This window comes from Dendrobates tinctorius, unplaced genomic scaffold (genome assembly GCF_039654945.1).
Source record: "Dendrobates tinctorius isolate UK_male_01 unplaced genomic scaffold, ASM3965494v1 ptg000020l, whole genome shotgun sequence".
Taxonomy (NCBI): domain Eukaryota; kingdom Metazoa; phylum Chordata; class Amphibia; order Anura; family Dendrobatidae; genus Dendrobates; species Dendrobates tinctorius.
The window spans coordinates 56,944,950-56,971,969 of NW_027361688.1; the positions used below are offsets into that span (position 1 = coordinate 56,944,950).

A 27,020-nucleotide genomic window follows, 5' to 3' on the forward strand; every position below is an offset into this window, starting at 1 on the left:
TCTGGGAGCCAGCATGAGGGTGTATTCTGCAGAGGGAGACCTAACTTTCTTTGTATTACTTAGTGTCAGCAGCATAATACCCATGGTCTGTGTCCCCAAATGAGGCAAAGGAGAAATATATATCATGGCTCTTGAAAGAAGGGAAAGCAAAAAAAAAAAAAAATACAGAAAATGGCCATGGGGTGAAGGAGTTAAAGGGACTCTCTCGGCACAGAATGACTGTTGAAGCAGAATGAATACAAATGTCATCCATTCATAGTGCCACAGCCAGCATGAATTATACCCAAGATCCTAGGGATACTAAACAACTGTACTAACCATACAGCCTCCATGTTTTTCTCCATTTCAGTTAATAGAAGAAGAAGAAGAAAAAAAAACAAAAAAAAAAAAACGTACAAATCAGATAGGACACGAAAATATTTAATGGACTTACACAATACTGGGCGCCTATAATCAAAGCTACAAGAAACATACAATGTTACTGGAAAAAAAACGTAATACCAGTCTACCTAGAACTTGACATATTGTACATTTTCTGTGAAACTCTTCCAAATTGGAGGAAGGCATCTTATGGAACTAACCAATGCAAGTCTGCAGTTAGGAGGTAATCTGCATCCTTCCAGAAAATGAAAGCTTCCATTGTGTGCAAGAAATCAACTTTAATATAAGCGTTGACTAAAAATGCCACATCTGATATCCTATATGTGACACATACACCAGTTCAGTATTTAGGTCTTTTCACTTCAACCCTGAAAAGAAAGGACAAAGCGTTCATTTAGATGAAAAAGGTAAAATACTGCAGAACAAATTAAAATAAAATCCTACGCATGCACGGATATGATCAGGACAGGTCTGCAGCCTTTTAACTAACGGACCCCGTTTCATTCAATGTCAGCAAACAGCACATTCAGGCCCGATTGTAAACAAAGATTATAGAATATTCAAGTTTTATTAAAACAAGGATAGACTTATTCTAAAACATGTTTTCCCGTGAACAAGCACAGTTATTTCCAGAAATATTTGGTCAGTGACCGAATCTTCGAGATTTGGGTTTTGCTTGCCACCATTTTGGATTTAATATGAAAAAACCAGATGCAATTAAAGTGTAGACGTTCAGGTTTTATTTAAAAAAAAAAAAAATATACGTGAAACGTTTAGGAATTGCAACCTTGTTTCTACAAAGTCTTCTCACTTCAGGGGCTCAAAAGTAATTGGACAAATTAACGTTAACTTTGCAGGCAATGACTGCCTGAAGTCTGGAAACCACTGACGTCAAACGCTGGGTTTCCTCCTTTTTGATACATTGCCAGGCCTTTCCTGTAGCTGACTTTAGTTGTTTCTTGTTTGTGAGCTTTTGCTGCTTTAACTTTTGTCTTAGGCTGGTTTCACATTTGCGTTTACGGCCGCAGCATCGGACTGCGCACAGCCGCCGCTAAGCCCCGCCTCCGCCGGTAGCTCCGCCTCCAGGCGCATGACGCTGCATGCGTCCCCTATCTTTATCACTGAGGACGCAGGCCGTGCGCAGTATGCGTATGGCGGCGCCTGCGTCGTTTTGACAGTGCGCCGAGCGCAACCAAATTGCAACAGGTTGCGTTTGGCGCACCGTCAAAAGGATGCAGGCGCCGCCAAAACGCATTCCGCGCACGGCCTGCGTCCTCAGTGATAAAGATAGGGGACGCATGACGCATGTAGCGTCATGCGCCTGTAGGTGGAGCTACCGTCGGAGGCACGGCAGGGGGTGGGGCTTAGCGGCAGCCATGCGCAGCCCGACGCTGCGGCTGTAAACGCAAATGTGAAACCAGCCTTAAGCATGTGAAATGCAGCTTGATGGGGTCGATATCTGATGATTGACTCGGCCATTTTAGAATATTCAACTTCTTTGCCTTAAATTCCTGGTTTGCTTTCATAGTAATTTTGTGTCATTGTCCATCTGGACTGTGAAGTGCCGTACAATCAACCTTGCTACATTTGGTTGAATCTTAATTCTGAAGTGTAAAGGACGATACTTCATGCTCAACCAGCTACTTCTGTCTTCAGACACATCAACAGTGAACACTAGTGAACCTGGCCATTGAAAACCATGCATGCCCGTGCTATCACACTGCCTCCACCATGTTTTACAGATGATGTGGTATGCTTTGCATCATGAACTGTTCCAAGTCTTCTCCATCCTTTCTTCCCATCATTCTGGTACGGGTTCTTTGTTTCATCTGTCCAAAGAATGGTTTTCCAGAACTGACCTGCCTTCTTTAGATGTTTTTTGCCAATGTCTAATCTGTCCTATTTTGTAAGGCTGATTAATGCTTTACAACTTGTGGTTAACCACCTGTATTTTCTCTCATGAAGTCTCTTTATGGTAGACTTATACTGCAACAGCAACTTCCTGGAATGTTCTTCACATGGGTGGATGTTGCAAAGGGGTTACTCTCTTCACCAAGGAAGACATTCTACATTCATCCACCAATGTTTTCTATGGATGTCCAGGCCTTTTTGAGTTCCCAAGTTTGTTTTTTTTTCAGAATGTACCATACTGTTGACTTGGCCACTCCTAACATGTCAGCTCTTTGCTCGATTTCTTCTTTTTTTCAGCCTAATGATAGTCTCTCTCTTCAATTGAAACCTCTTTTGACCACATGTTGTGGGTTCACAGCAACAACTTGCAAATGCCACAAGTGGAATCAACAGACCTTTTACCTGCTTAATTGATGATGATTTAACAAGGGAATAATCCATCATCAAAAAACTGTCCAATTACTTTTGAACCCGTAAAAAAAAAAAAACCCTACATATTAAAAAGCTGTAATTCCTAAAACGTTACTCGAATTAGGATGTGAATACCTTCATACACACAAGGGAGAGACAATCACCTGCAACGGTGCTGGGAAAGAGAGAGAGGTCATCCAACATACTCTATCGCTGAATTGCGGCAGCATTTCATAGAAAAAGCATACCTGGCTACAATTATGCAGCCAGGTTCGGGCTCTTGCTGCCTGAGGTTTAGGTAGCATGAATGAGCTAACTGCTTCCTTTGAAGATTCATATCTCAAGATACAGAAGAGAAGAATTTACACATTTGGTGGCGTTCTCTAATTATCTATAGTACGTTTTATACTATAATATATAAAGGTACCCAACAAGGTTTCAGTTGCAAACACTCACCCGTCAGCCTCCAGCTTCTTACGTTTTTCAATGATCTAAACAAAGTACATAGTCATCAGAATTAAAAGACATAAAATATTCAGCGTAGTGAGCATAATATTAGGTTGTATACACAAAGAGACCCAAGGCATGTAATTTTACCCTTTACCACAATCGTATTTTAGGGAGATGACTAGAAACTTTGCACAGAGAAACGGAGGTAGTTTCCAATATTAACTAACTATATCCCTGCTTTAATTTTCGATTTTACCCTAGATGTATGAAAACTGGAACTTCATCAATTGAGACAGTTTTCCTTTGAACAAAAGGTTTCATCATCTCCTTCCAGATGTGCAAAAAAAAAAAACTGCGGTGGAAGTTGATGATGCTACATAAATATATCCTTACCGCACTGATCTTTTTCCACTGTCTGTCCAGTTCTGCTTTTTCATTTGTCTCCTTGAAGCGTCGGGTTTTACGTCCCTCCGACATTTTAATACCATACTGAAATGCAGCTCTAGGGAACAAAAAAATTTAGTATGAAGGATATTGAAACCATAACTGGTTGAACATTTTGAGTCACTCCTAAGAGTCCAGGACACAACTCTAAAAAGTATCAGACAATAATAATGTAAACAGTTATCTAGGACATCCAGTTTGGACATCCCTTCCTCAGACTGCTGGTGTCTGGTATCTACCAAGTAACACGGACACCATTACTCACTTTGGCAGAGCCTCTTTATTGTTCATATATTCACTGTATTCTTCTTGTGTATCAAAGTCCCATCGTCCCAGAGGTCCCTTCTTATTTCCCTGAAAAGGAGGAGAAAAGAAGTTATTTAATAACCGCTAAAATCATACATAATAGATGTTAAATGCCAAAATGTGATACCATATCTACAATTTCGGAGAGCCCCTTTAATCACTACATAAGAAAAAAAAAAAACTAATACTTTGTTTCCAGCCTCCATTTTTAAGAAATGTTTTCTTGTCATTCAGAGACAGCAAACCTGTGCATACATGCTCTGAGAAGTGGATGCAGTTGTAAGCTAACAGCCTGGACTGAAACCTACAGAGTTTTGCAGCTAAAGGGAATCAGTCAGCAGGTTTTGCTATGTAATCTGAGGACAGCATGAGGTAGTAGTTAAAACACAGATTTCAACAATGGGACACACTGTGTGCTGTTGTTTAATTTCACTGGAGGTTTTATCACCTAGTGGTTATCATTGCTGTGACTAGCTGGCTCTCATCAGACTCCGCCCCTCCTGTGATAAGTTGTTGGATGTCTATAGACATTGTTTATACAGAGCTTGGTGTGGGTGGGGTTAGCTTTCTCAGCTCTGCTGCATCGCTAAATCTAAAAGCATGGATTTTGTCAGAACCGCTGCACCCAGGAAATTAAGTCATACATTATTGGAATCTGGGTCTCTCTTCCTACATTATGCTGCTCTTAGATGAGGTAGGAAAAACCTTATGACCGATTCCTTTTAATGATTGCATACAATGAATTCACTTTGCCACAGTTTATCTAAAACTGGGAAACAAGTGTTTTTATTCACCGACCGCAAATTCTTAAACTGGCGATGATTGAAAACACAAAGATTATCAGACAGCTAAACAATTTCTTGTTTGTGGTTTAGAAGGTTATTATATATTTTTACATAAAACCAGATTGCAAGCAGATAACTTTTACGGGGAACCACTCATGTCCAAAAATGTTATTAACCTGCAGCTATAGGGTTAATCTGAAAAGCAGTGTGGCGTCTGCACCGAAAGCCCTGTTGCCAGGAGGAAATGAAGTTTAGGGTATGTGCACATGGTGCGGATTCTGCTGCGTTGTACAGTACCTTTATTTCCTATGGAAATTAAAAAACGCTGTGCACATGCTGCGGATATTTCCGCGTGGTTTTGCTGCGGTTTACAATCCGCAGCATGTCAATTGTTTGGTGCAGAAACGCTGCAGTTTTACACCTCATCCATTATGAGGTGTAAAACCGCAGGGGTGTCCTGCGGTTTTCTCTACAAAATCTGCACACCAAAAAAACTACGTGTGCACAAGGCCTTATACCTCCCGACAGCCTCCGACTTTTAGTCATAGCTCAGCAGTGGTTCTAGGAGTATGTGCACACATTCAGAATTTCAAGCCAAAAATTCACACGTTTTCCTCATTCATTAGTACGGAGAAAATCAGCAGAAAAAACGCTGAAACAATTGACATACTAAAGATATAAATCTGCAAGGAGAAAAATAATGTGGGCATGAAACTACAGGAACCTCATTCAATTTGCTGGTTTTAGGAAATTCTTCAGGTTGTGAGAAAACTGCACAGCAAAACAAAGACAAAAACGCACCATTAGCACAAACCCTATGACTGAAAGCCAGAAGCTGCAGGGAGGAATACACTTTATTTCCTACAGGCAGCAGGGCTCTCAATGCGGCTGCAGCACTGCTTCAGGACGCCATTAACCCTATTACCTGCAGGTTAATAGCATTTTGCGACAGGACGGGTTCCCTTTAAGTCAATAGGAGGATAATGGTACACGAATGTGATAAGTAATAATGATCATTCTTGATATCTCAAATTAAGAAGTGACATTTCTTGGACACTTACCTGGTCCATTTTACTGTAATCCACTTCTTCATCACTGTCAACAGCCATATCATCCATACTGCAGAGCGACAGGAGAACAAATTGTTATTAAATACTATTTATATCTAACCTGAACAGTCCTTTACACTAACATGTTAGAATGCAAGAAGATAATACATGTTTTAAAGAGGCTGTCCACTATAGACAAACCCTTATTGATAAAAGGTCCACATGTTATTTTTTCAAATTACTCTACAGCACCACCACAGGTGAAATGAATAATTACATTGTGCACATTGGTGAATGGTCTCTAAATGTTTTGTATGGACATGCAAGGTCCTTGTAAGACATTAAGCTATGGATCCCAAGCACAGATGTATCCAAACACCTGGAAAACTGAACACACTGATCAATGGATCGAGCACTGTAAATTCACAGCACAAAATAGGACACTTTCCATTGGGAAAGACCCTTAAATATATGGGCAATCAGCAAGGATTGGGTATTCTACAGCTTTACATGCAATTAAAGGGAGACGGTCAGCATAAAACGACTGTCCAAAACCAAGGTCAGGCGCTTGGTGCACCGTTGACATGGCAATTAGTTTAGTGCACCTTCCTACCTACCTGTTTTGCATTGATCTCTGCCTTTCTTAGAAGGAGGAGATGAAGGAAAACAAGTGAGACGGTGCACTGAACTTGCAGCCTTGGCACGGCCAAATCGTTCATCTAGCGCCTGTGCTTGGAGTGAACATGATTTTGTGCTAATAGAAGGCCTATAAAACAATGTAGTTATTATTATTATGCATTGCTTGTATAGCGCTATCATATTCCACAACACTTTACATACATAACACCACTCACACTGAAACTGCAACACCAAAAAGGAAAAGTGAAATTATGAAAATAACAGGATTGGTAGACATGTTACTGATATGTAAAATCATAAAAAAAAAAAAAAAAAAAAAAGACCCATTTACATGCATTGGCTGCTATTAATGAGGTTATTGATGACTGCCTGAGGAAGCCCACAGCATAATCTCAGGAGTATGACCAGTGTAACGTTGAAGGCCTCTTCATGGAACATGTGGCCTCCAGACGGACAATGGTGTCTGGAATGGAGGTTTATCTTCTTCAGCAATCAGTCCTGCTTTTGTCTTGCATGCAACGATCACCATAGATTCGTCTGGGGACCAAGTGGGTAGCGCCATGAAGAGGCCTTAATGAGGGAACTTCACACAAATCATAATTAGTGATGAGCGAGCACACTCGTTGCTCGGGTTTTCCTGAGCATGCTCGGGTGTCCTCCGAGTATTTTGGCGTGCTCGGAGATTTAGATTTCGTTGTCTCAGCTGCATGATTTGCGACTGCGACAGCTTGAATACATGTGTGGAATGCCTGTTTGTTAGGGAATTCCCACATGTATTCAGGCTGTCTACAAGTCGCAAATCATGTAGCTGAGATGATGAAAACTAATTCTCCGAGCAAGCCAAAATACTCAGATCACCCGAGCAACGAGTATACTCGCTCATCACTAATCATAATTCCAGAATTATGGTGTGGGGTGACAATGTACAGTAGCGAGACCCCTATAGGATTCATTCCAGGTACACTATCTGCTTGGTGTTACATTGATTTAGTTGTGAAATGACTTTCTCCAGAGTGTCCCCGAGGCCCTTTTCAACACGACGAAGATGGGCTGCATGTTGCTTGCACATTTGTTTTGGACTTTTTTTTTACATTTGCATATCATTGACGATAAATCCTGTGATTACTGTAATTCCTCAAATTTCCCTACTTGGTGTGGCAATTTCAATGTTGAGAAGTGTAGAACCCAAAAGCCAAATCTGGCCCGACCAGCTTTACTGTGCCAGGCCGTACTTACGTTCCAGGGTAACATTCTGCATAACTGTTCCACATGCCAAAGAAATCTCCCAACTGCTTCTTGTCCTCATGTTTCTTCATTGTTTGCAGTTGTCAAGAAGTGTAACAAACAAATGGCCAACTGCACTTTTCAACAAAGTAGCTAAAAATGTCACTAAAAGGTACTATTTGTACAGTGCAAAGAACAAACGGTAACGTCTTACCGACGTATAATGTACAGGTACTGAGCCTGCGTCTTTCCTGGCAGATGATATTCAGCTATCCTATGCCTTCAACAGCTGCGAGCTGAGCTCGGACCAAGGCTTTTAACCTGTTAAATGCCGCTATCAATTTAAGACAATGGCATTTACAGTGTACAACCAGCGCATGGTGCTGTTCTAAATGGCCAATCTGTGCCCCTGACATATACACTCACTGGCCACTTTATTAGGTACACCTGTCCAACTGTGTGTTAAGACTTAATTTCTAATCAGCCAATCACATGGCGGCAACTCAGTGCATTTAGGCATGTAGACATGGTCAAGACAATCTCCTGCAGTTCAAACCGAGCATCAGTATGGGGAAGAAAGGTGATTTGAGTGCCTTTGAACGTGGCATGATTGTTGGTGCCAGAAGGGCTGGTCTGAGTATTTCAGAAACTGCTGATCTACTGGGATTTTCACGCACAACCATCTCTAGGGTTTACAGAGAATGGTCCGAAAAAGAAAAAAAATCCAGTGAGCGGCAGTTCTGTGGCCGGAAATGCCTTGTTGATGCCAGAGGTCAGAGGAGAATGGGCATACTGGTTCGAGCTGATAGAAAGGCAACAGTGACTCAAATTGCCACCCGTTACAACCAAGGTAGGCAGAAGAGCATCTCTGAACGCACAGTGCGTCGAACTTTGAGGCAGATGGGCTACAGCAGCAGAAGACCACACTGGGTACCACTCCTCTCAGCTAAGAACAGGAAACTGAGGCTACAATTTGCACAAGCTCATCGACATTGGACAGTAGAAGATTGGAAAAACGTTGCCTGGTCTGATGAGTCTCGATTTCTGCTGCGACATTCGGATGGTAGGGTCAGAATTTGGCGTAAACAACATGAAAGCATGGATCCATCCTGCCTTGTATCAACGGTTCAGGCTGGTGGTGGTGGTGTCATGGTGTGGGGAATTTTTTCTGGGCACTCTTTGGGCCCCTTGGTACCAATTGAGCATCGTTGCAACGCCACAGCCTACCTGAGTATTGTTGCTGACCATGTCCATCCCTTTATGACCACAATGTACCCAACATCTGATGGCTACTTTCAGCAGGATAATGCGCCATGTCATAAAGCTCGAATCATCTCAGATTGGTTTCTTGAACATGACAATGAGTTCACTGTACTCAAATGGCCAACTCAGTCACCAGATCTCAATCCAATAGAGCATCTTTGGGATGTGGTGGAACGGGAGATTCGCATCAGGGATGTGCAGCCGACAAATCTGCGCCAACTGTGTGATGCCATCATGTCAATATGGTCCAAAATCTCTGAGGAATGCTTCCAGCACCTTGTTGAATCTCTGCCACGAAGAATTGAGGCAGTTCTGAAGGCAAAAGGGGGTCCAACCCGTTACTAGCATGGTGTACCTAATAAAGTGGCCAGTGAGTGTATATTTGGACAGAGACAACATTTTTCTAATTTTGGTTCTAGACATTACCACAATGAATTTTAAACAAAACAATTCAGATGCAGTTGAAGTTCAGACTTTCAGCTTTCATTTGAGACAGAAAGGCCCACAAACAAACAGCAACTGAAAACCACCGCAGTGAAGGCCTGGCAGAGCATCAAAAAGGAGGAAACACAGCGTCTGGTGATGTCCATGAGTTCAAGACTTCAGGTAGTCATTGCCAACAAAGTGTTTTCAACCAAGTACTAGAAATTAACATTTTATTTACAATTATTTAATCTGTCCAATTACTTTTGGTCCCTTTAAAAACAGGCTGGCACATGTTAAGGAGCTGAAACTCCTAAACCCTTCATCCAATTTTAATGTGGATACCCTCAAATGAAAGCTGAAAGTCTGAACTTCAACTGCATCTGAATTGTTTTGTTTAAAATTCATTGTGGTAATGTCTAGAACCAAAATTAGAAAAATGATGTCTCTGTCCAAATATATATGGACCTAACTGTAATTAATGCTGTAAACACAAAACCCAAAAAACAATTGTGGAATTGCGTGGGTTCTTTTTTTTAGTTTTGGCCACATTAATTTCCCCCCCCCCCAATTTCCAGTGCATCACATGATAAAATGGATGGTGTCACTCATCCCACAAAAAGCAAAAAAGCTAAAGGGCTGAATATCACCTGATCAGGTAGGGTTTAAAGGGAATTTGTCAGGCGATTCATGTTGCCCAGAACACTATTGCAGCCAGGTATATTATAGTTTGACAATCCGTCCGGCTGTTTTCAGCGCTGCTCCTGGTGATTGGCAGGTCTCTCCCTGTATACACAGAGAACCCATCAATCACCTGCACCAGTGCTGGGGAGAAGTCAGCCAGTGGCAGTATCGGACTAGTCTGGTTTCCGGCTATGGCCTCAACCAGTATATTTTCTCAGAAACGCTGCAGTGAGGAATATACCTGGCTACACTTGGGCAGTCAGGTTACGATTCATGATGACACATTTTGGGCAGCACAAAACAACTAGTATAGGAAATAAATTACTTGGTGCTTGAACATTTAAAATAAGACAGAAAGGATATTCTATTCCCTCCCAACCAGGAGCTCCAGCAAAGTTATCATTGATGGACTTAAGAAGATCCTTGGTTGATCCTGGTCCTAAAATAGAAAGATACCATTTCATTACAATAATTTATCAGCTATGTTCGCCTTCCATATCTTCTCACATGTCATTAAACAATAGGAGCTTAGTACAATAAGACTTCAGGTGAGGACTGGGTGTACATCACCCTTAGTACAGACCTTCATTTCTTTTCTTGGAGAAACACAGGATTTTTGGGTTGCTTACCGTAAAATCTGTTTCTCGGAGCCTTCATTGGGGGACACAGAAACCATGGGTGTATGTTGCTGCCACTAGAAGGCTGACACTATGTATAGAAAAAGGTTAGCTCCTCCTCCGCAGTATACACCCCACCGACCGGCACTAATTTCTTCAGTTAGTGAGAAAGCAGTAGAAGTAACAAAACAGAATGAAAACAGGACAACTGTAATCAACATAAGAACAGGAGTTGCAGAATATGGGAGGGTGCTGTGTCCCCCAATGAAGGCTCCGAGAAACAGATTTTACGGTAAGCAACCCAAAAATCCTGTTTTCTCTATCGCTTCATTGGGGGACACAGAAACCATGGGACGTCCCAAAGCAGTCCCTGAGGAGGGAAAAGCAAACTTCCATTAGGTCTGAGGACTCACTACCGCCGCCTGCAGGATCCTTCTGCCCAGGCTGGCATCCGCCAAAGCGTAGGTGTGGACCTTGTAAAATTTGGCAAACGTGTGGATCGAAGACCAGGTTGCCGCTTTGCAGAAGCTCTGTGGTGCACCGCCCTGGAGGCACCCACTGCCCGGGTAGAGTGAGCTCTAATTCCAGGAGGGGGCACTCAATGCTTGACCCTGTAGGCCTCCAAAATTGCCGATCTGATCCAGCGAGCAATGGTAGCCTTAGAGGCCGGCTGACCTTTCCGCGCACCATCTGGAATGACAAAAAGAGTGTCTTCCGCAAGGGAGACGTCCTAGCCAGGTAAACCTTCATCGCCCTGACCAGGAAAAAGCGCACGCTTCCTTGAGGCGACAAGGAGGAGGGCGGGAGTAACTGCAGCCAAGAATGGCACCGCCCGCTGCTGATAGGCAGGCTAGGGGGCTCAGCGCCGCCTCCATAGCGCCGACGTGGAGGGAGAGGGCGGGGGCGGGCGGGAGAGAAGCCCACCTAAGGGAAAAGGCGGGGGGCGTATTGGCCGCGACGCCGGACAAGGCCCCAATTGAAGCCGGGGCCTGGATTAGATGCGGCGGCTGGCGGGGAGCGCGGAGGTGACGCCGCACAGCCGCGAAATTAACTCCGCTATGGATCTATGCCCGCCGCCCGGCTGCTGAGCTGAACCAGGATCCGTGCCTGCCGCCCGGCTGCTGATGCTGAAATAAGATAAGTGCAGCCGGGGAGAGGGGAGGGGGGTTGAGCCGTGATACCTGGGGAAATGCCACTCAGGGCGCCCGCTCCACAAGGTACCCGAGCCTGCAGCGTGGCTGCCCAAATGAAAAGAGCTAGGTGCAGCCGGGGAGTCATGGGAGGGAGGGCAGAGAGAGTAAGGGCTTGGCACGCCGGCATCCCATACTTACCCTCTACCTGAGGCTCTTCTCGTGATCCTGTCTTTTTCCATAGAAGGATGTCCGCGTCTCTTCCAGACCGACAGGCTCTGGTGGGAGAGTGGGTGGAAGACGGGAGCGAGGACCAGCTGGATCGCCTGACACGCATCCGTGCTCGGGGCTCTTGGTCCTGCCGTGGAGAGCTAGGAGGATACGGGGTGGCAGTACAAGCTGTACTGAGTCTCTTTACGGGACTACAGATGTGACTATTCACTCTGTATCCCTCCGGAACCTGAAAAGAAAACGACGCACAGAGGTAGATATGGGTCTAATGAAAGACCCGTGTCCACCTCCTACTGACACTAAGCTAAACTGAAGAAATTAGTGCCGGTCAGTGGGGTGTATACTGCGGAGGAGGATCTAACCTTTTCCTATACATAGTGTCAGCCTCCCAGTGGCAGCAGCATACACCCATGGTTTCTGTGTCCCCCAATGAAGCGATAGAGAAACTTTTCTAATTAAATGCAATACCGACAAATTCTAGCAACAACTAAAACAGCCATGTGAGGAAATCAGGGTAACTGGTCACAATAGTGCTTCAGGAATGCATCTACACCACCATAAAATACAGGTATGGTTTGCACACAGTCATTGCTGTTCCTACAGTTAAAATGTTCTCATTTTTTTCCACCTCTGTCGTAGCTGGATCGGTGTCTACTGGACAACTTTTTTTATAATCCTCGCTTTACCACTTACTTATATGTAGTGTACATGTAACTCACCCTTGTCAATATCATGAGGCTGAAAGGAAAAGGGAAAAAAAAGGTGAAAAATGCACATCTATGACATGTTACATATATATTTTTATTACAAACATGTACAAAAGCACGAAACACAAAATCAATGGCTTTTTTGGGACAAATGCTCTTCATTATGCCGATTGGGGTGTCCTAAGGACATGCCACCAACCCCCAGAGAAACCCTTCAAAAGCAATTCTATTACTATCGCCTACATATGTCATGAGATATAGGACTCCATCTGACTGGTGATACAACTTAAGAATGAACAATTTTTAATGTATAGGGTGGGGTGTAAACACCCTAATTGCAGTATTTCAGTAATCTATTAGGGTGGGGTAGGAATAGATGGATATAATGTATGTTAATTACCTCGTCATCAGCCTTTGGCTTCTCAAAGTAGCTGTGCTTCCGCTTTTCTTCTTCCCTGTCCCTTTCTCGGTCCCGTGTCCTTTCTCTCTCCCGCTCTCTGTCACGCTCATGATCTCGGTCTCTGTCTCTCTCTCTGGGTCGCTCTTTCTCTCTATCCCGCTCCTTTTCTCTGTGCTTTTCTCTCTCCTTCTCACGAGGAGGTTTGGTTGTAGTTGGCACGTAGTCTCCAATATCATCGAAGATACTTAAATGAAAGGAAATAAATGAATACAATGTGGTCTTATGTCCAACACGGGAATATTTACGTAAAATATAAAGTCAGAATATGGTAATATATAAAGGGTCTTACTTCAAGTCAGCCTCTGGAGGTTTCTTGTCATCCAACTTCCCTATAAAGAAGTAACAAAGTATAAAATCCTTCTCTCGTAAGCTCAGCAGCTGGCTATCTAGACACTTCCTACCTTTATTGGGGTACACCACTACTATGATATTGATAACCTACAAAACCGTATACCATAGACAGTGTAAAGAGCGGAGCACCATCTCTTTAGCACACTGTAGTGATCCTCCGAGGTCCTGCAGTTCAACTCCTATGCAAATTAGCGGTGGAGTTCGGTGTTGGATCACCATCATTCTGACATTGAGGATCTATCCGAATAGGTCATCCATATAAAAAAGTAAAGTAGTGCACAACCCTTTTAACGTGACAAAATCTTGAAGTCATGGTCTAATACATTGCGCTCTCTTCTGAGTAATCTTACAATGACTGGCTCTAGTTGCCAAGCACATCAGAGGTAAGATCTTGCACATTTTCATTCTCCAGTGTTGTGAACAATCCCCAGACTAGGGCTGATGTAAGATGTCATCCATAACCAAGTCGCCTATTATAACAGTAATCTATACATATCAGGTTCTTACTTGCATTTTCCAGCAGAAAAGTCTGTAAACAATTGGTCATAAAAACAGAAAGCTTTCCAATCTGTTCACAGCGCACGATCTGAACTGAGGCCAGAAATGTCCTTTTAGTTTCTGTTGTGGCTGTGTAACTGCAAAATTCAGAGCAGCAGATTGGCCCATCCCATACAGTGAATGCCCACAATGACAACAAAAATAAGTATATACGGCACTGAGCAGTATAAGCTTAGTCAACATTATGGACGAAGTAAGTCACTGTAAGACTGTAGATACAGGACTGTAGATACAGGACTATAGGTTGTAGCCTCCCCTCCAAGATATATCAGGAATAGCCTACATCACGATGTATGTTAAGTTTTGGCTTGGGAGAATGGTGGGAATCATCAAAACTAGTGCACGAGAGAAAGAATTATATCCCAAAGATTATCTGGAGAGGGAGAACAAAAAAAAACACCTCCCGGAAGGACCACTTCAAGAAAATTAAATTATTACCAACTAGGTAAAACCATAATTAGTTTACAACACATGAGACATGAAGGCACTACATAAATACCTTTGTCTTTTTTCTTCATCTTCTTGTTACGGGTTCCTTGCCTTAGGTAGGACAAGATCTGGGTCAGCTTGCTGATGACTATGTCATTTGTTGTGAGTGTTGTTTGAGCCTGAAAAGTAGAGGTTTTTGTAAAACGGAAGTAGAAAAGAAGACAATTATATCAACCACATGATGGATATATCCAAGGTGAATGGAGGCTTAATAAAAGGTTACATGTAAAAATGAAACCCTGATATGAAGGAGAACCTATCATTTCTATTTTTTTTTTTTTTTTTTTTTTTTTAAACGATAGGTACTACCTAATATGTGCAGCCGATTTGGTGGGGATGTTGGTACTTGGTCCTGAGACCTCCAACAATCACTCAAATATCAGCTCTGTAGCGTGAAGCTTAGAAGGCAGAAGCACTGATCTCTTGCAAAAGAATAGTATACAGACTCAAGAGAAAGTGTGGCGTATGGGCTCATAGACTTTCTACTGAGACTGTACACATCTCTGTGCAAGGGCCTAGGCAGAACTCTGTACTTTTGCCTGCTGAGCAGCGAGCATTTTAAACATCCAATAAATTGCTGTATGTCTTACAATCATTTAGACCATCTGCTTCTGAAGATCAAGCTAAAGGGGGTTGTGGAATGCATTTAGAAATATATACTATATCATTTACCTCCATGGTTGGGCAATCGGCTTTGCTTCGGATAAGTGTGGTTGGAATGTCAGTGTCTGCATACTCGTCATCTAAATCTACCACATAGGCCATCCGTCCAGGCAAGAAGAGCTCATTGCGTTCATATGCTTTGCCCTTAAAAAGCATACGGTACACATTCCGTCCTAGTGAAAATAAGAAACACATTTTGGATTGGAAAACGGGAAAATGGTGGCACTCACCAGTTCTGTATAAAAGTCCAAATTGGACAACAAGCATGTCACACCTGTCTGCGCTTAAAAGGGTCCTGCAATGGAACAGCCAAAAAAGTCGTCGACCATGCTTTGTTCCACTCTCTCTCATGCCACTTGTTTTATGTGAATAAACTTTGGACTTTTATACAGAACTGGCGAGTGCCACCATTTTCTCAGTTTTCCATTGCATATGACTTTATTCTGGATGATCACAAGATTACTGTTTGGTGATCATTCCATATTTAGCACACGTAACCACTTGTTCCATCTTGCAGGGTTTTTTTCCTTTCACATTTTGGATTGTTATTCAGATAGATAAGATGTTCTCTTAAAGATCAAGTACACCTTGTGAAGTACAGACTTACCGAGTCGAGTCTTAAATTCAATCTTATTTTCTGGATCTTCATCTTTTCTGTTAAAAGATTATAATAAAAAAAAAAAAAAAAAAGTTTTAATGACATTACAGTGAAGTGAATTAGCTGCTTACATGCAGATTAATTTAAAAGTAACTGCACATGTTTTGCAACCCCTACACTGAGAAATTAGACTAATTTTTCCTTTGTTCAGACCCTCACAAGTTATAGCAAGTAACTCAAATTTATAGCTATCATCCAAGGTTACCCTTATAGCCAAAAGCAAGTATTAGCAGCTCCTTCAATTCTGCTACAATTGGCAAAGTGTGTATTGAAACACAAGAGAAAAGTTACAAACACAACCCAAGGAAGGGTAAAAAAAATAAAAATCATGTAACCAGGTTTTCTTCCAGACTATGTCCATTCAGTATTCTGGAGCCAACATGCTTAGCCTAGCAAATGGACAATGTATGCAAGCACTATGGGGTAGGGGGATATGGTGAAATGTGCAGACTTCTGCAACCTCATCTGTGTATTTCTCTTAGGGTTCTTGTAGACGACTGTATTCTGGTTTGAGTACGATTCTACAAAATGTCGGCTCACACTCAAAACAATGTTAGTCTATGGGACCGTGCACATGTCAGATGTTTTTCTTCGGACAGTCTGTCTGGAAAAAAAAAAAAAAAAAAAAAAAAAAAAAAAAAAACTTTGCTGCGTGCCCGAGTTTCATCCAATAGTCGGATCACACTCTTCCATGCAAATCAATGAGTGCGTGGAAACAGAATGAAGATCGAGACATTTTTTCTCCATATTCTCCTCATCTGGGAGAATTAGATCTTGCTCTGATCAGAGTGTCGTTTGCACAATCGACCCAATTTTCTATTTTCTTGGATGAGAGTCTATGCTCGACTGCATCTGAACTCAAGTGAAGACGTTAGCGTTGCTTTCTTTAGAAAATCTGTGCTCACATGGATTATAAATTAGTCATTACCCCACCATACCCTTCCCCCCACCACCAGAAGGAACATCATTTTACTTAAGAAAAAAAAACAAAAAAAAAAACCATGATACTCACTTTGTTTCTTTCTGGGGCTTTTCAATAAGATCTTCTTCTTCCTTTTCTTTGCTTGCAATTTCAGCTCGGACCTATCAACATACAAAAGGTCATGTAAAGGGTCTGTAACTTATAAACCAAGAAATATATAGAAATTAGCTGCAAAAGATCCATGTAGCATAGGAACTTCATACAGTTCTTAGGAAAGACGTTTCCTACCTTTTGCAACAGAGCAAAATCCAGACCTTTCACCAAGTGAGTGTGCTCCATGTCACCACCCAAGAACTTGGACTCCTGGATCAACTGACGCCTTTTCTCTGCTGCTGACTTGTCACTGCAAAATAACCAATGCGTTTAATACCAAACTGTATTAAAAGACTATGATAAGGGCGGTGAGAATGTATGTGCCTGGCCCTTTCCATGAGCCCCAACAGTGATCTCTGGCCACTGGAATGGGAGAGGGAGAATGGCCTCTTACCAGACAGCATTCGCATCTCTTTCGATTAGCTGGTCTGGTACGTCATCGTTACGATGTGACGTTGCACCAGGTCATCCAATTAAGAGATGAGAGACAGACGCCGTCGGGTAAGAGGCAGTTCTCCCTGTCTCATTCAAGCAGCCACAAACCACTATTGTAGCTGATGAAAATCAATTTGCACATCCCATTTTAACAACTCTAATTACCACCCTGGTGCCATTTGCAGGGTCACACAGTGTAAGAAGGAAATAAACAAAAAAGAAAACCCAACTTCTTTACTAACCCAAAGAATAGCACCATCTCTGATGATGTGAAAACAATATGGCTTAGATTCATCATTTGCATTTGGTTGTATTTTTAAAGTCACTTTTCTTTTTTATATTTCGGTATTCGGTGTCATTTTTTGACAACAAAATTTTCAAAATGGCGTGCGTGGTTCATTAATTTTGCACCAAAAAATAAATATTGTCTTTCTTTTTTTTTTAATCTTTGACTAACTTTTTTTGAAACTTTGTGGAAAAAGTTTCAAACATTGCGCAACAAAATTCTCCAGTAGATAAAAATCACTTTAGGCGAGGACATTTGCCTAACAATTTTGAGACTTTACTAAAAGGTCACAAATAATGAATCAGTAGAAAATATCTGTAAAGTCTAAACCCCATCCACAACACTGAATAAAGAAAAAGAAACCCAGGGGTTTTGAAAGATCATTATTCAAGCGTCAGGTTATCACAGCTAATAGATCACCATTTAGGGAGGTCACTGATCAGACACTGAAAACTATATAAAATCCCTTTAAGGGAAATAGCAACAAAATAAATAAGATATTAAACAATTAAAAAGTACAATAAAAAATATAAATACAAAAATCCTGTATTAAATAAAATGTAATATGAAAACTTACGCCTCAGCTGTAGGTCCCACCGCTCTGTAATTTGCAGTCGTGCTAATGAGTTCAGTTTCTTCGTAATCCTTGTTGACCCCGTCTCGTCTCTCCTTGGCTCGGTCTCTATACTTCTCAGCAAGTTCTCGCTCGCGTTCAATTTCTTGCTGCCGTAATTTAGCGTAATAGCTGTATGTGGCAAAAAAAAAAAAAAAAATTAGTTAAGGTCTCAACTGGTAATATAGCATTCAATTTACTTGAACCGCGGTAATAAAGGACTACTATGTGACATAATCTTGTCTTCTGAAATAAATAATATTTTTGTGCCTTCATAGAAAAAGCTAAAATAATAAACTAACGAAAAATTCTGATTATTCCTCCAAGGTGAAACTTCTTCCTTTATCCTACAGATTTTCAACCCTGGAGAGACGGTGTAGTTCTCAGGTTACCTTTTCTTCTTCCTTCTTCTAGCAGCTGGATCTTCATCCTCATTATATTCACGTGGCATCCTAGAAGGTACAAACCAGGAATAGGTGGAAGTTATATAAAAAACAAACACAAACAGCATTTGTAACAAGTCCTTACTACTATGTCTACTTACTCATGATGGCGGGATTTGGTTGGTGGTGCAGAAGAAGGAGTCGAGCGAGGGGTCATAAGAAGTTTACGGAAGTCCTCATTTGTCAGCTTTGACCTACAAAACAAATAGAGGTTACGTATGTAAATGCAATAAGGTTGCTCACACACAAAGTTTAAGCTAGGTTTAAATGACTGGACGCCATATCGCCACAGTTAATTCTGCCCAATGGCCTATATTATAGTGTACCAGGTAAGGGATTTGAATATACAGCTTTGCTATATGTGACATTATAGAGACAGTCGTTCTCTTTCTGGAGGAAGCCATTTTGCACACCTTCCGCCTGAAAGCAATGCAATCCCGGTCCGCCTCCTACAGACACTAAGCACAAACTGAGGTGCCTAGTGCCTGTCGGTGGGTGTATACTGCAGGGGAGGAGCTAATTTTCTTGTTTTGCATAGTGTCAGCCTCCTAGCAGCAGCAGCAGCAAACACCCATGGTATTCTGTGTCCCCCAATAAGGCGATAAAGAAAGCTATTTTGCACACCTTCCGCCTGGAAGAAATGCAAAAATATTCCCTACTAGTTGGATTATTGTAAGCACAAGTTATTTATTTTTTATATTTCAAGATATAACTTTCATAAGAAGGGCCTGAAAACCCAAAGTTGATTATTCAATGTTATGGTTGCTTTATTTTAACTGTCCAGAACAAATTAAAAAAAAATAATGTGTATGCACAAAATAATTTGGAGAAAATATTAATCTTTTGCATCTAAAATAAAAAATGAGGCAACCTTGCAAATACACATGATTAAATAGGTCCTATGTGTACAGCCCATGGGCAGATCTAAGTGTTCATGGTTACAGCTACCCCACATCTACCAAGAAGAGCAGGCAGCAAATGTGAAGTAACACACGGTCATGTGGTTTTTTTTTTTTCCCCATACAGTAGCAATTAGTAGAAGAATATTACTTACTGATACGAATGCAGATCTTCCACCTCATGGCCATCTGGGGCCAGAGGATTGGAGAACAACTCACCTAGAATGAAAAGAAATAAAAGATTAGCATAAGAAATGCATAATTACATCTTTTTCAAATTTTTAATAGACAATATTCAAAGTGTATACAACAAAAAAGCATCCCCCTTCACATATGCACAACATACAATACTGATGAGTCTAAAGGCTAATCTATACTATGGACTAAAGTTGGCAGAATGCGCGGCCATCAGCGGAATTGACCGACAGTCTGTGAATGGGAGCCTCACGACGATGTGAGGGGAGAGCAGGATCCAGCCTATTGGATTTCCAAGGTTCGATCCTTCTGTTCCTACTTGAGAATAGCATCTGCCATATGAATTTTGGCAGCAGCTCTCTCATGGAAAAGACCAGAATGCTTAGCTGAGCCTTTCTTTGGGAGGGGGTTTTACTTTTGGGGTGATCAATAAAGATAGCTGTCCACTAAATGACTGTCAAACCCACAGCTATCTAATATAAATGTGGACTATAACAGCCTGTTAAAAAGGGGTTATCCGCGACTTTGCTTATTTTTTTTGTATGGGGATAAGAGTTGCTAAAAATCTGCCAGTTCTTTCAGGTGACTGCACCTGCTGACGATTCTGTGGATCCTGGTGACATCATGCTGACACAGCAGCTTCTTCTGTTCCACTCAGTTCCGTCAACGGGCCATCACGATGTCATGCTGATTGACAGCCACCTCCCCTCTGCTTAACTGCAGGGAGCCAGTTGTTAATCAGCATGACGTCAGCAGTGAAGCACCATCGACAGAGCAGCCCGGAAGAGTGACAATGTTAATGTGAGGTCAAATGAAGCCAGAAATTCACCACTGGAGCCAACAGAGATCATCACCGAACAGAACTACCTGCTTGTAAGGGCTTAGTCCAAAACGAAAATAAGCAAAGTTGCGGATAAGCCCTTTAAATCTTGCATAGTTCTGCATTTCAACATATTTCCATAGTCAAAATTGACATGTGAATAACAAATATAAGAAATATATCATCTACAAAGCTAAAAGTATACACATTCTAGGGTCCCAATCAGATAGCTGCTGGGCGAACGACTGTTCAGCTAACAGCTCTCTCTTGTCTACCCCTTACACAGAAATGTTCATCTCAGCCGAATACTCCCGTGTTCTCTATGACAGAGCCAACTAAACTCTTCTTTTGTCAAGAGAACACAAAAAAAAAAATCGGCCTTTGTAAATTCTACATGGCAAAGTATTCTGTTCCAACTTTCGGCCAATCCCACTGATATCGGCGGATTTGGCCAACTTTAGTCTAAAGGCCACGTTACACACAGCAATCTGACTAGCGAGATCGCTGATTTTGTGACGCCACATCGATCTTGCCAGCGAGATCGCTGTGTGTGACGGGGATGCACGCCGGTTTCCAAGGTAAACAGCGGCTCCTGGATACCCGATGTTTACATAAGACACCAGCTTGCTCGCTGGTCCTGATCGCTGAAGGGCTGTCTATGTGACAGCTCTCCAGCGATAAGCCTAACGATGTCCCAGCGATCCCATCATGTCGGATCGTTGGGACATCGTTATGTGTAACGAGGCCTTAATGTGTATGGCGGCCGAAACACAATATATAGAAAAAAACAACTACAGAAATACAATATGACATGAACATAAGTACCAGTGAGCAGCCATCTCCCCTATCCAGCTATACCAGTAGCCTTCCTTGAAGGAGTGTTGCTGTGGCCAGTCCAGGGGCATCTAATAAAAGCACCCAAAGCTTTTCAAATCTGTGTGGTGCACATCTCTTTTGGAAAACACATTTCTCTAATCATGAATTTGTATTAACTCTAGTTATTAGCTCCAATTACCTTGGTGTACTGGCAGACCTGTCAATAGTTCAATGCCAACAACAAAAAAAAAATCTATTTCTCGAGCTCCCTTTGCAATTGCCGACCAATGACGTCCTAGGTGTGCTCAATGGGAGACAAGTCTGGAGACGTTGCAGGCCATGGCAGGCTTCTCACAGTAGGATGAGTAACATGTGGCCTGTAGTGATGAGCGAGTATACTCGTTGTTTGGGTTTTCCCGAGCATGCTTGGGTGCCCTCCGAGTATTTTGGTGTGCTTGGAGATTTAGTTTTTGTCATCTCAGCTGCATGATTTGCTGCTGCTAGACAGCCTGAATACATGTGGGAAATGCCTGTTTGTTAGGGAATCTCCACATGTATTCAGGCTGTCTAGCAACCGTAAATCATGCAGCTACTTCGACAAAAACTAAATCTCCAAGCACGCCAAAATACTCGGGAGGACACCCGAGCAATGAGTATACTCGCTCATCACTAGCGGCCGGGCTTTGAGTTGAAAAAGGATTCCTGTGAAACTTTGAAGAAATAGTGAAACCACATCAATGCAACATTGAGCCTAGTCTACCTGGAATGAAGACTAGAAGTGTCCGGCTATCGTACATTATGCCATCCCACACCATAATCATGGTAGTAGGACGGATGTGACGTTCCCTAGTAAAAGCCTTTTCACGATGTTGCCCATGTAGTCTCCAGACCAATCTCTGAAGTGTGACTTATCGTTGCAAAGATCACAAGAGCCATGCCACAAAAAGGCCTTCACAAAGGAACGTCTCACCGGTCCAACTCATGGCATTATGGTGTCGGAAGGCATAATGTACATTATAGCGCCAGTGGTACCGCAATTTCTCCAAAATGTCCCAGGAGCGGTTTTTCAATACCACCCCAGGCTGGATGTTGCTGGTGCTACTGTATGCAGCCAGCATGGCCTAAATATGTTACCATGGTCTGCAGCATCTCCAGACTTGTCTCCCACTGATCACATGTGGGAGGTCATTGGTCAGCAGTTATAACGGAAGCTGCCAGCAGAGGATCTTGATGATTTGCCCAAATGCGTTTAGCACCACAGAACATTCCTCAGACAACTATTAATAAGCTCACTGATAGCAACCGAGGCTGTAAGTGCAGGACGTAGGTGTGTGGCGCTCACACCTGATGCTGAGTAAATCGAGATGTTTTGAAAACATTATTTCCATTTTCCACCACCGCAGATCAGTAACGTGTCTACATCCTGCGGTTCCCAGAGTTCCACCACTTTGAGGAGTGCATACATCTCTGGTCTTGTTAGTTCCAGCCCACCACACTCACGGGCCGATTGGACACCACAGCCACAACATGGGCAAGAATATTCCGCAGTGTGAACCTTTATTGGAGAAAATACCCCAATTCACAGTGGAATATTCCATATCAGTATCAGGCATTTGTGACGCCTCAGGACACTAGGGGACTTGTAGTTCCACAATATCGGCCTGTGGTCCTGCAATGCTCACATATAGCTGTGCTCCTGAGGCCTCCGCCCTGGGCCCACATTACAGGCGTCCCACAGACTTTATAACTCACCATCTCTTTCAGGCATCTTCTCGGCCGCGAACACAAGGAACCATAAACAGGAAGCAGCGCAGTTTTACCCACAAGCCCCCGGACGTTAACATTACCAGCACGTGACCGGAAGCGCGCTTGTATTGGCTGAGACGCCGGCAGAGGCAGCCGCAGACAGTTGAATGCTGATTGGTCAGGGCAGCTGTCGATTACTAACTCTTCCTAGCAGCGATTGGCTGCAGATGTGAGCGTTGATTTAGGAAAGATGGCGGCCACCATAGTAAGAAATATCGGGTCAAAGCTGAGCAGGAACGTGAAGGAGGTCAGGATTCACCTGTGTCAGAAGTCGGCGGGCAGCCAGGGGGTGAGGTGAGGAGGAAAAATGCGGGGGGATACGGCGGGTGTCCTAGCCAGCTAAAGTCACCTTCCTGACAATGTCACTGTTAGGCTTGCTGGGACTTGTAGTGTTACAGGCCTCCTGACCAGGAAGCAAGGCAACTTGCTATAAACAACAAAAGAGTTAACGTCCCAAAAATGGCTGCCAATATTAATCCGGAGAAGGTGATGAATACTTGTATTTCCAAACCCCCGGACCAGAGCTGTCCTCAGCCTCCTCCGATAGAAATGCCGCTTACACTTAGACCCGGGTCACATGTTCCTGCACCGACAGCCAAACCATTAAGGAACATGGGTTATAGGTGTCAGACAACCCCTTTAATGCTGACAAACTTGTACTTTGTTTCATAACCTCACCGGTCACTAATGATTATAAACCATCTGGTGGGATAAGCTGAACTTTCTTCTTTTTTTTTTTTTTCTCCAGAGATTTTGTTGAGCAGAACTATGTGACCCTGAAAAAGGCAAATCCAGAGTTTCCCATACTGATTAGGGAATGTTCTGAAGTTCAACCCAAATTGTGGGCAAGATACGGTGAGTACTTGAAAATGGAGTCTATGAAGAGTGAAGGCCACCAAGAATCCTCTGCTGCAAAACACATGAGATGGTAATGCTGGTAGTCAATCGGCAATATGCACCACCGGCACTTATGTAACAAAGGGCAAGGAGATCTGTATAGTGACCTCAGCCCATCACCTGTCACCAGGCGGCTGCCAAAACTCATTAATGGGAGCTGCAGGACTGTGGAGTCGGTAAGCCAAACCTTCCACTCCAACTCATAAACTTCTTTGACTCCTAACTCCACAGCCCGGCCTCACTACTGAGCATGTACATAAAGTGCAGCACAGATTCATCTCCACTACGACTCCACAGCCCTGCCTCACTACTGAGCATGTACATAAAGTGCAGCACAGATTCATCTCCACTACGACCACACAGCCCGGCCTCACTACTGAGCATGTACATAAAGGGCAGCACAGATTCATCTCCACTACGACTCCACAGCCCGGCCTCACTACTGAGCATGTACATAAAGTGCAGCACAGATTCATCTCCACTACGACCACACAGCCCGGCCTCAATACTGAGCATGTACATAAAGGGCAGCACAGATTCATCTCCACTACGACTCCACAGCCCGGCCTCACTACTGAGCATGTACATAAAGGGCAGCACAGATTCATCTCCACTACGACTCCACAGCCCTGCCTCACTACTGAGCATGTACATAAAGTGCAGCACAGATTCATCTCTGACCCCACAGCCCTGCCTCACTACTGAGCATGTACATAAAGTACAGCACAGATTCATCTCTGACCCCACAGCACTGCCTCACTACTGAGCATGTACATAAAGTGCAGCACAGATTCATCTCCACTACGACTCCACAGCCCGGCCTCACTACTGAGCATGTACATAAAGTGCAGCCCAGATTCATCTCCACTATGACTCCACAGCCCTGCCTCACTACTGAGCATGTACATAAAGTGCAGCACAGATTCATCTCCACTATGACTCCACAGCCCGGCCTCACTACTGAGCATGTACATAAAGTGCAGCACAGATTCATGCACTAACATGAATGGGAGAGGGGTAAGTATTACAATGAGGAAAGGAGGCAGGGATTTGTTACAGCACCCCATGCCCTGATGCCTGTAAGGAATCATTAATACTGTGTAAAGACAGAATACAACATTTCTGAGCATCAAGATCATTAATATGAGGTAGGACTAGTGTAACATTTCTATCATCTGTATGCCCATATTAATAGGTCATGTATGACCCGGCGGTGACAGATTCCCTTTTAGCTAGGTTACTGGCCACCACTGCACTCTTTTAGGTGACTGGTCTCATAAGCTCTTTGCTATACTGATGGCCAGCACTGCACTGTAGCTGCCGATCACTGAATCCAACCAGCCTTGGTGCCCTTGGGCTCCTCACTTGCAGCAGAGGCAACCCAGCTTTGATTGCAGCAAGAGATCATGCAGTTCTGGCCAGCGGCACAATTATGATGCTTGATTAGAATAGTCAATCTTTCAGGAACATATCCACGCCATCCCCCAGCAAGCACTTTGTCTGAAAGCAGAGGGTTGTGTACTCTTGTTGAATGAGTGTGCAAACCTCTTTTAAGTCTATTAAATGGAATCTTTTATCAGATTTTCGTTACCCCATCTGAGAAGTATCCAGATTTATGGGTAGAGACTCTGATTCTAGTGATGCGTCGCATAGTTTGCTGGGTGCTACAGTTTTAATGCAATCAGTTTTCTCTCCTGCAGATCTAGCAGTTATCTGAATGCTGAGCTCTGTATAACCCTGCCCACACAGCTGATTGGCAACTTTCTGTATGTACAGTGCATAGGCAGAAAGCTGTTGATCAGTGATGGGGGCGTGGTTGGACTACATGGTAGCAGGTTTACTAGTCCTCAAATAGTAATCTTTTGCTAGTTTACAAAGCGAATTTTATCAAAACTATAGCAAGCAACCGAGTAAGTGATATATCACTGGAATCAGAGTCTCTGCTCCTATAACATGTTGCTCTCAGATTACATGGCTAAATCCAGGTGACATTAATTTGTCTTCAATTTTTAGTCATTCTGCTTCTTCTTATAATATCTTTTTTTAGATTTTGGAAAAGAAGTGAGCATTCCTCTTCACAATCAGTCTGCTGACCAAGTAGCCAGAGCCCTGGAGTCAGTTGTAAACAGCAAACAGTGAAGTTCTTCTGCTCAACTTATCTACAGGAAATAAAGAAGTGTCTGCCCTGATGAAAAGTGAAACAGTAGAGGAGATGATCATCTATAGGACTGTACTTAACATGAAAAGAGAAATCCATCTCTGCAGCTACCATCCATTTATTATTACTAACATATGAACACTTATTAATGTGGTCTGAATAAAAAGTGGAAAGTACACGGTGCTGTCATTTTGATTCTCCATCTCATGGATGAAACCCCTTCATCTTTATCCTTTATCTACAAGTAGATAAAACAGAAGTTAGTTTACAGACCATAGCAGAATGATCTTTAACCCCTTCATGACCTTGGACTTATCCATACATCTTGGTTGGGAAGGGGTTTCTGACCTATGGATATGTCCTAGCGATCGTGCGGGTAAAGAAGCTGTGCCTGCTCAATCACTGCCTCCAGCTCGGCTATCATGATAGCTTGGACCCAGCTCTTACCTCTCCCAGCTGTATGACCACCTAAATGCCGCAATCGATATTGATCGCAATATTTAGGAGGCTGGGAAAGTGAGGAGGTTCCCTCTCCTGTCCAATTGTGGCCCCCCTCTGCGTTAAGGCGAGGACCTAATTGTTGCCATAGTGACCCGAGATCGTCTCGACGACATCCGGGTCACCCAGCTAATAAAAGCCTGTTAGACAATGCTCAGACCATGCTTTTGAAAAAGACTATGCTTTTTCTAGTTAGTATAGTAGATAAATATTTTACAAGGAACGCATGGTGTTTAGTTTCTACG

At 42.9% G+C, this 27,020-nt stretch overlaps 2 protein-coding genes across 2 annotated transcripts; one reads left to right on the forward strand and one right to left on the reverse strand.

Moving 5' to 3' along the window:
• Positions 1–404: 404 nt before the first annotated feature.
• On the reverse strand, positions 405–23,316 carry IK (IK cytokine). Its single transcript, XM_073568081.1, has 20 exons — positions 23,169–23,316; positions 19,741–19,804; positions 18,788–18,880; positions 18,636–18,695; positions 18,208–18,375; positions 17,045–17,159; positions 16,847–16,917; positions 15,784–15,830; positions 15,186–15,349; positions 14,524–14,632; positions 13,405–13,444; positions 13,056–13,299; positions 12,668–12,686; positions 10,333–10,409; positions 7,613–7,692; positions 5,750–5,807; positions 3,863–3,951; positions 3,547–3,655; positions 3,160–3,194; positions 405–749 (listed from the first exon to the last, which is right to left on the reverse strand). The coding sequence occupies exons 1-20, from the start codon at positions 23,182–23,184 to the stop codon at positions 722–724; spliced, it is 1,686 nt and encodes a 561-aa protein (XP_073424182.1). The 5' UTR covers positions 23,185–23,316; the 3' UTR covers positions 405–721.
• Position 23,317: 1 nt separating this feature from the next.
• NDUFA2 (NADH:ubiquinone oxidoreductase subunit A2) lies at positions 23,318–26,453 on the forward strand. The gene is made up of 3 exons (XM_073568082.1): positions 23,318–23,516; positions 23,971–24,077; positions 26,167–26,453. The coding sequence occupies exons 1-3, from the start codon at positions 23,413–23,415 to the stop codon at positions 26,256–26,258; spliced, it is 303 nt and encodes a 100-aa protein (XP_073424183.1). The 5' UTR covers positions 23,318–23,412; the 3' UTR covers positions 26,259–26,453.
• The last annotated feature ends 567 nt before the right edge of the window (positions 26,454–27,020 follow it).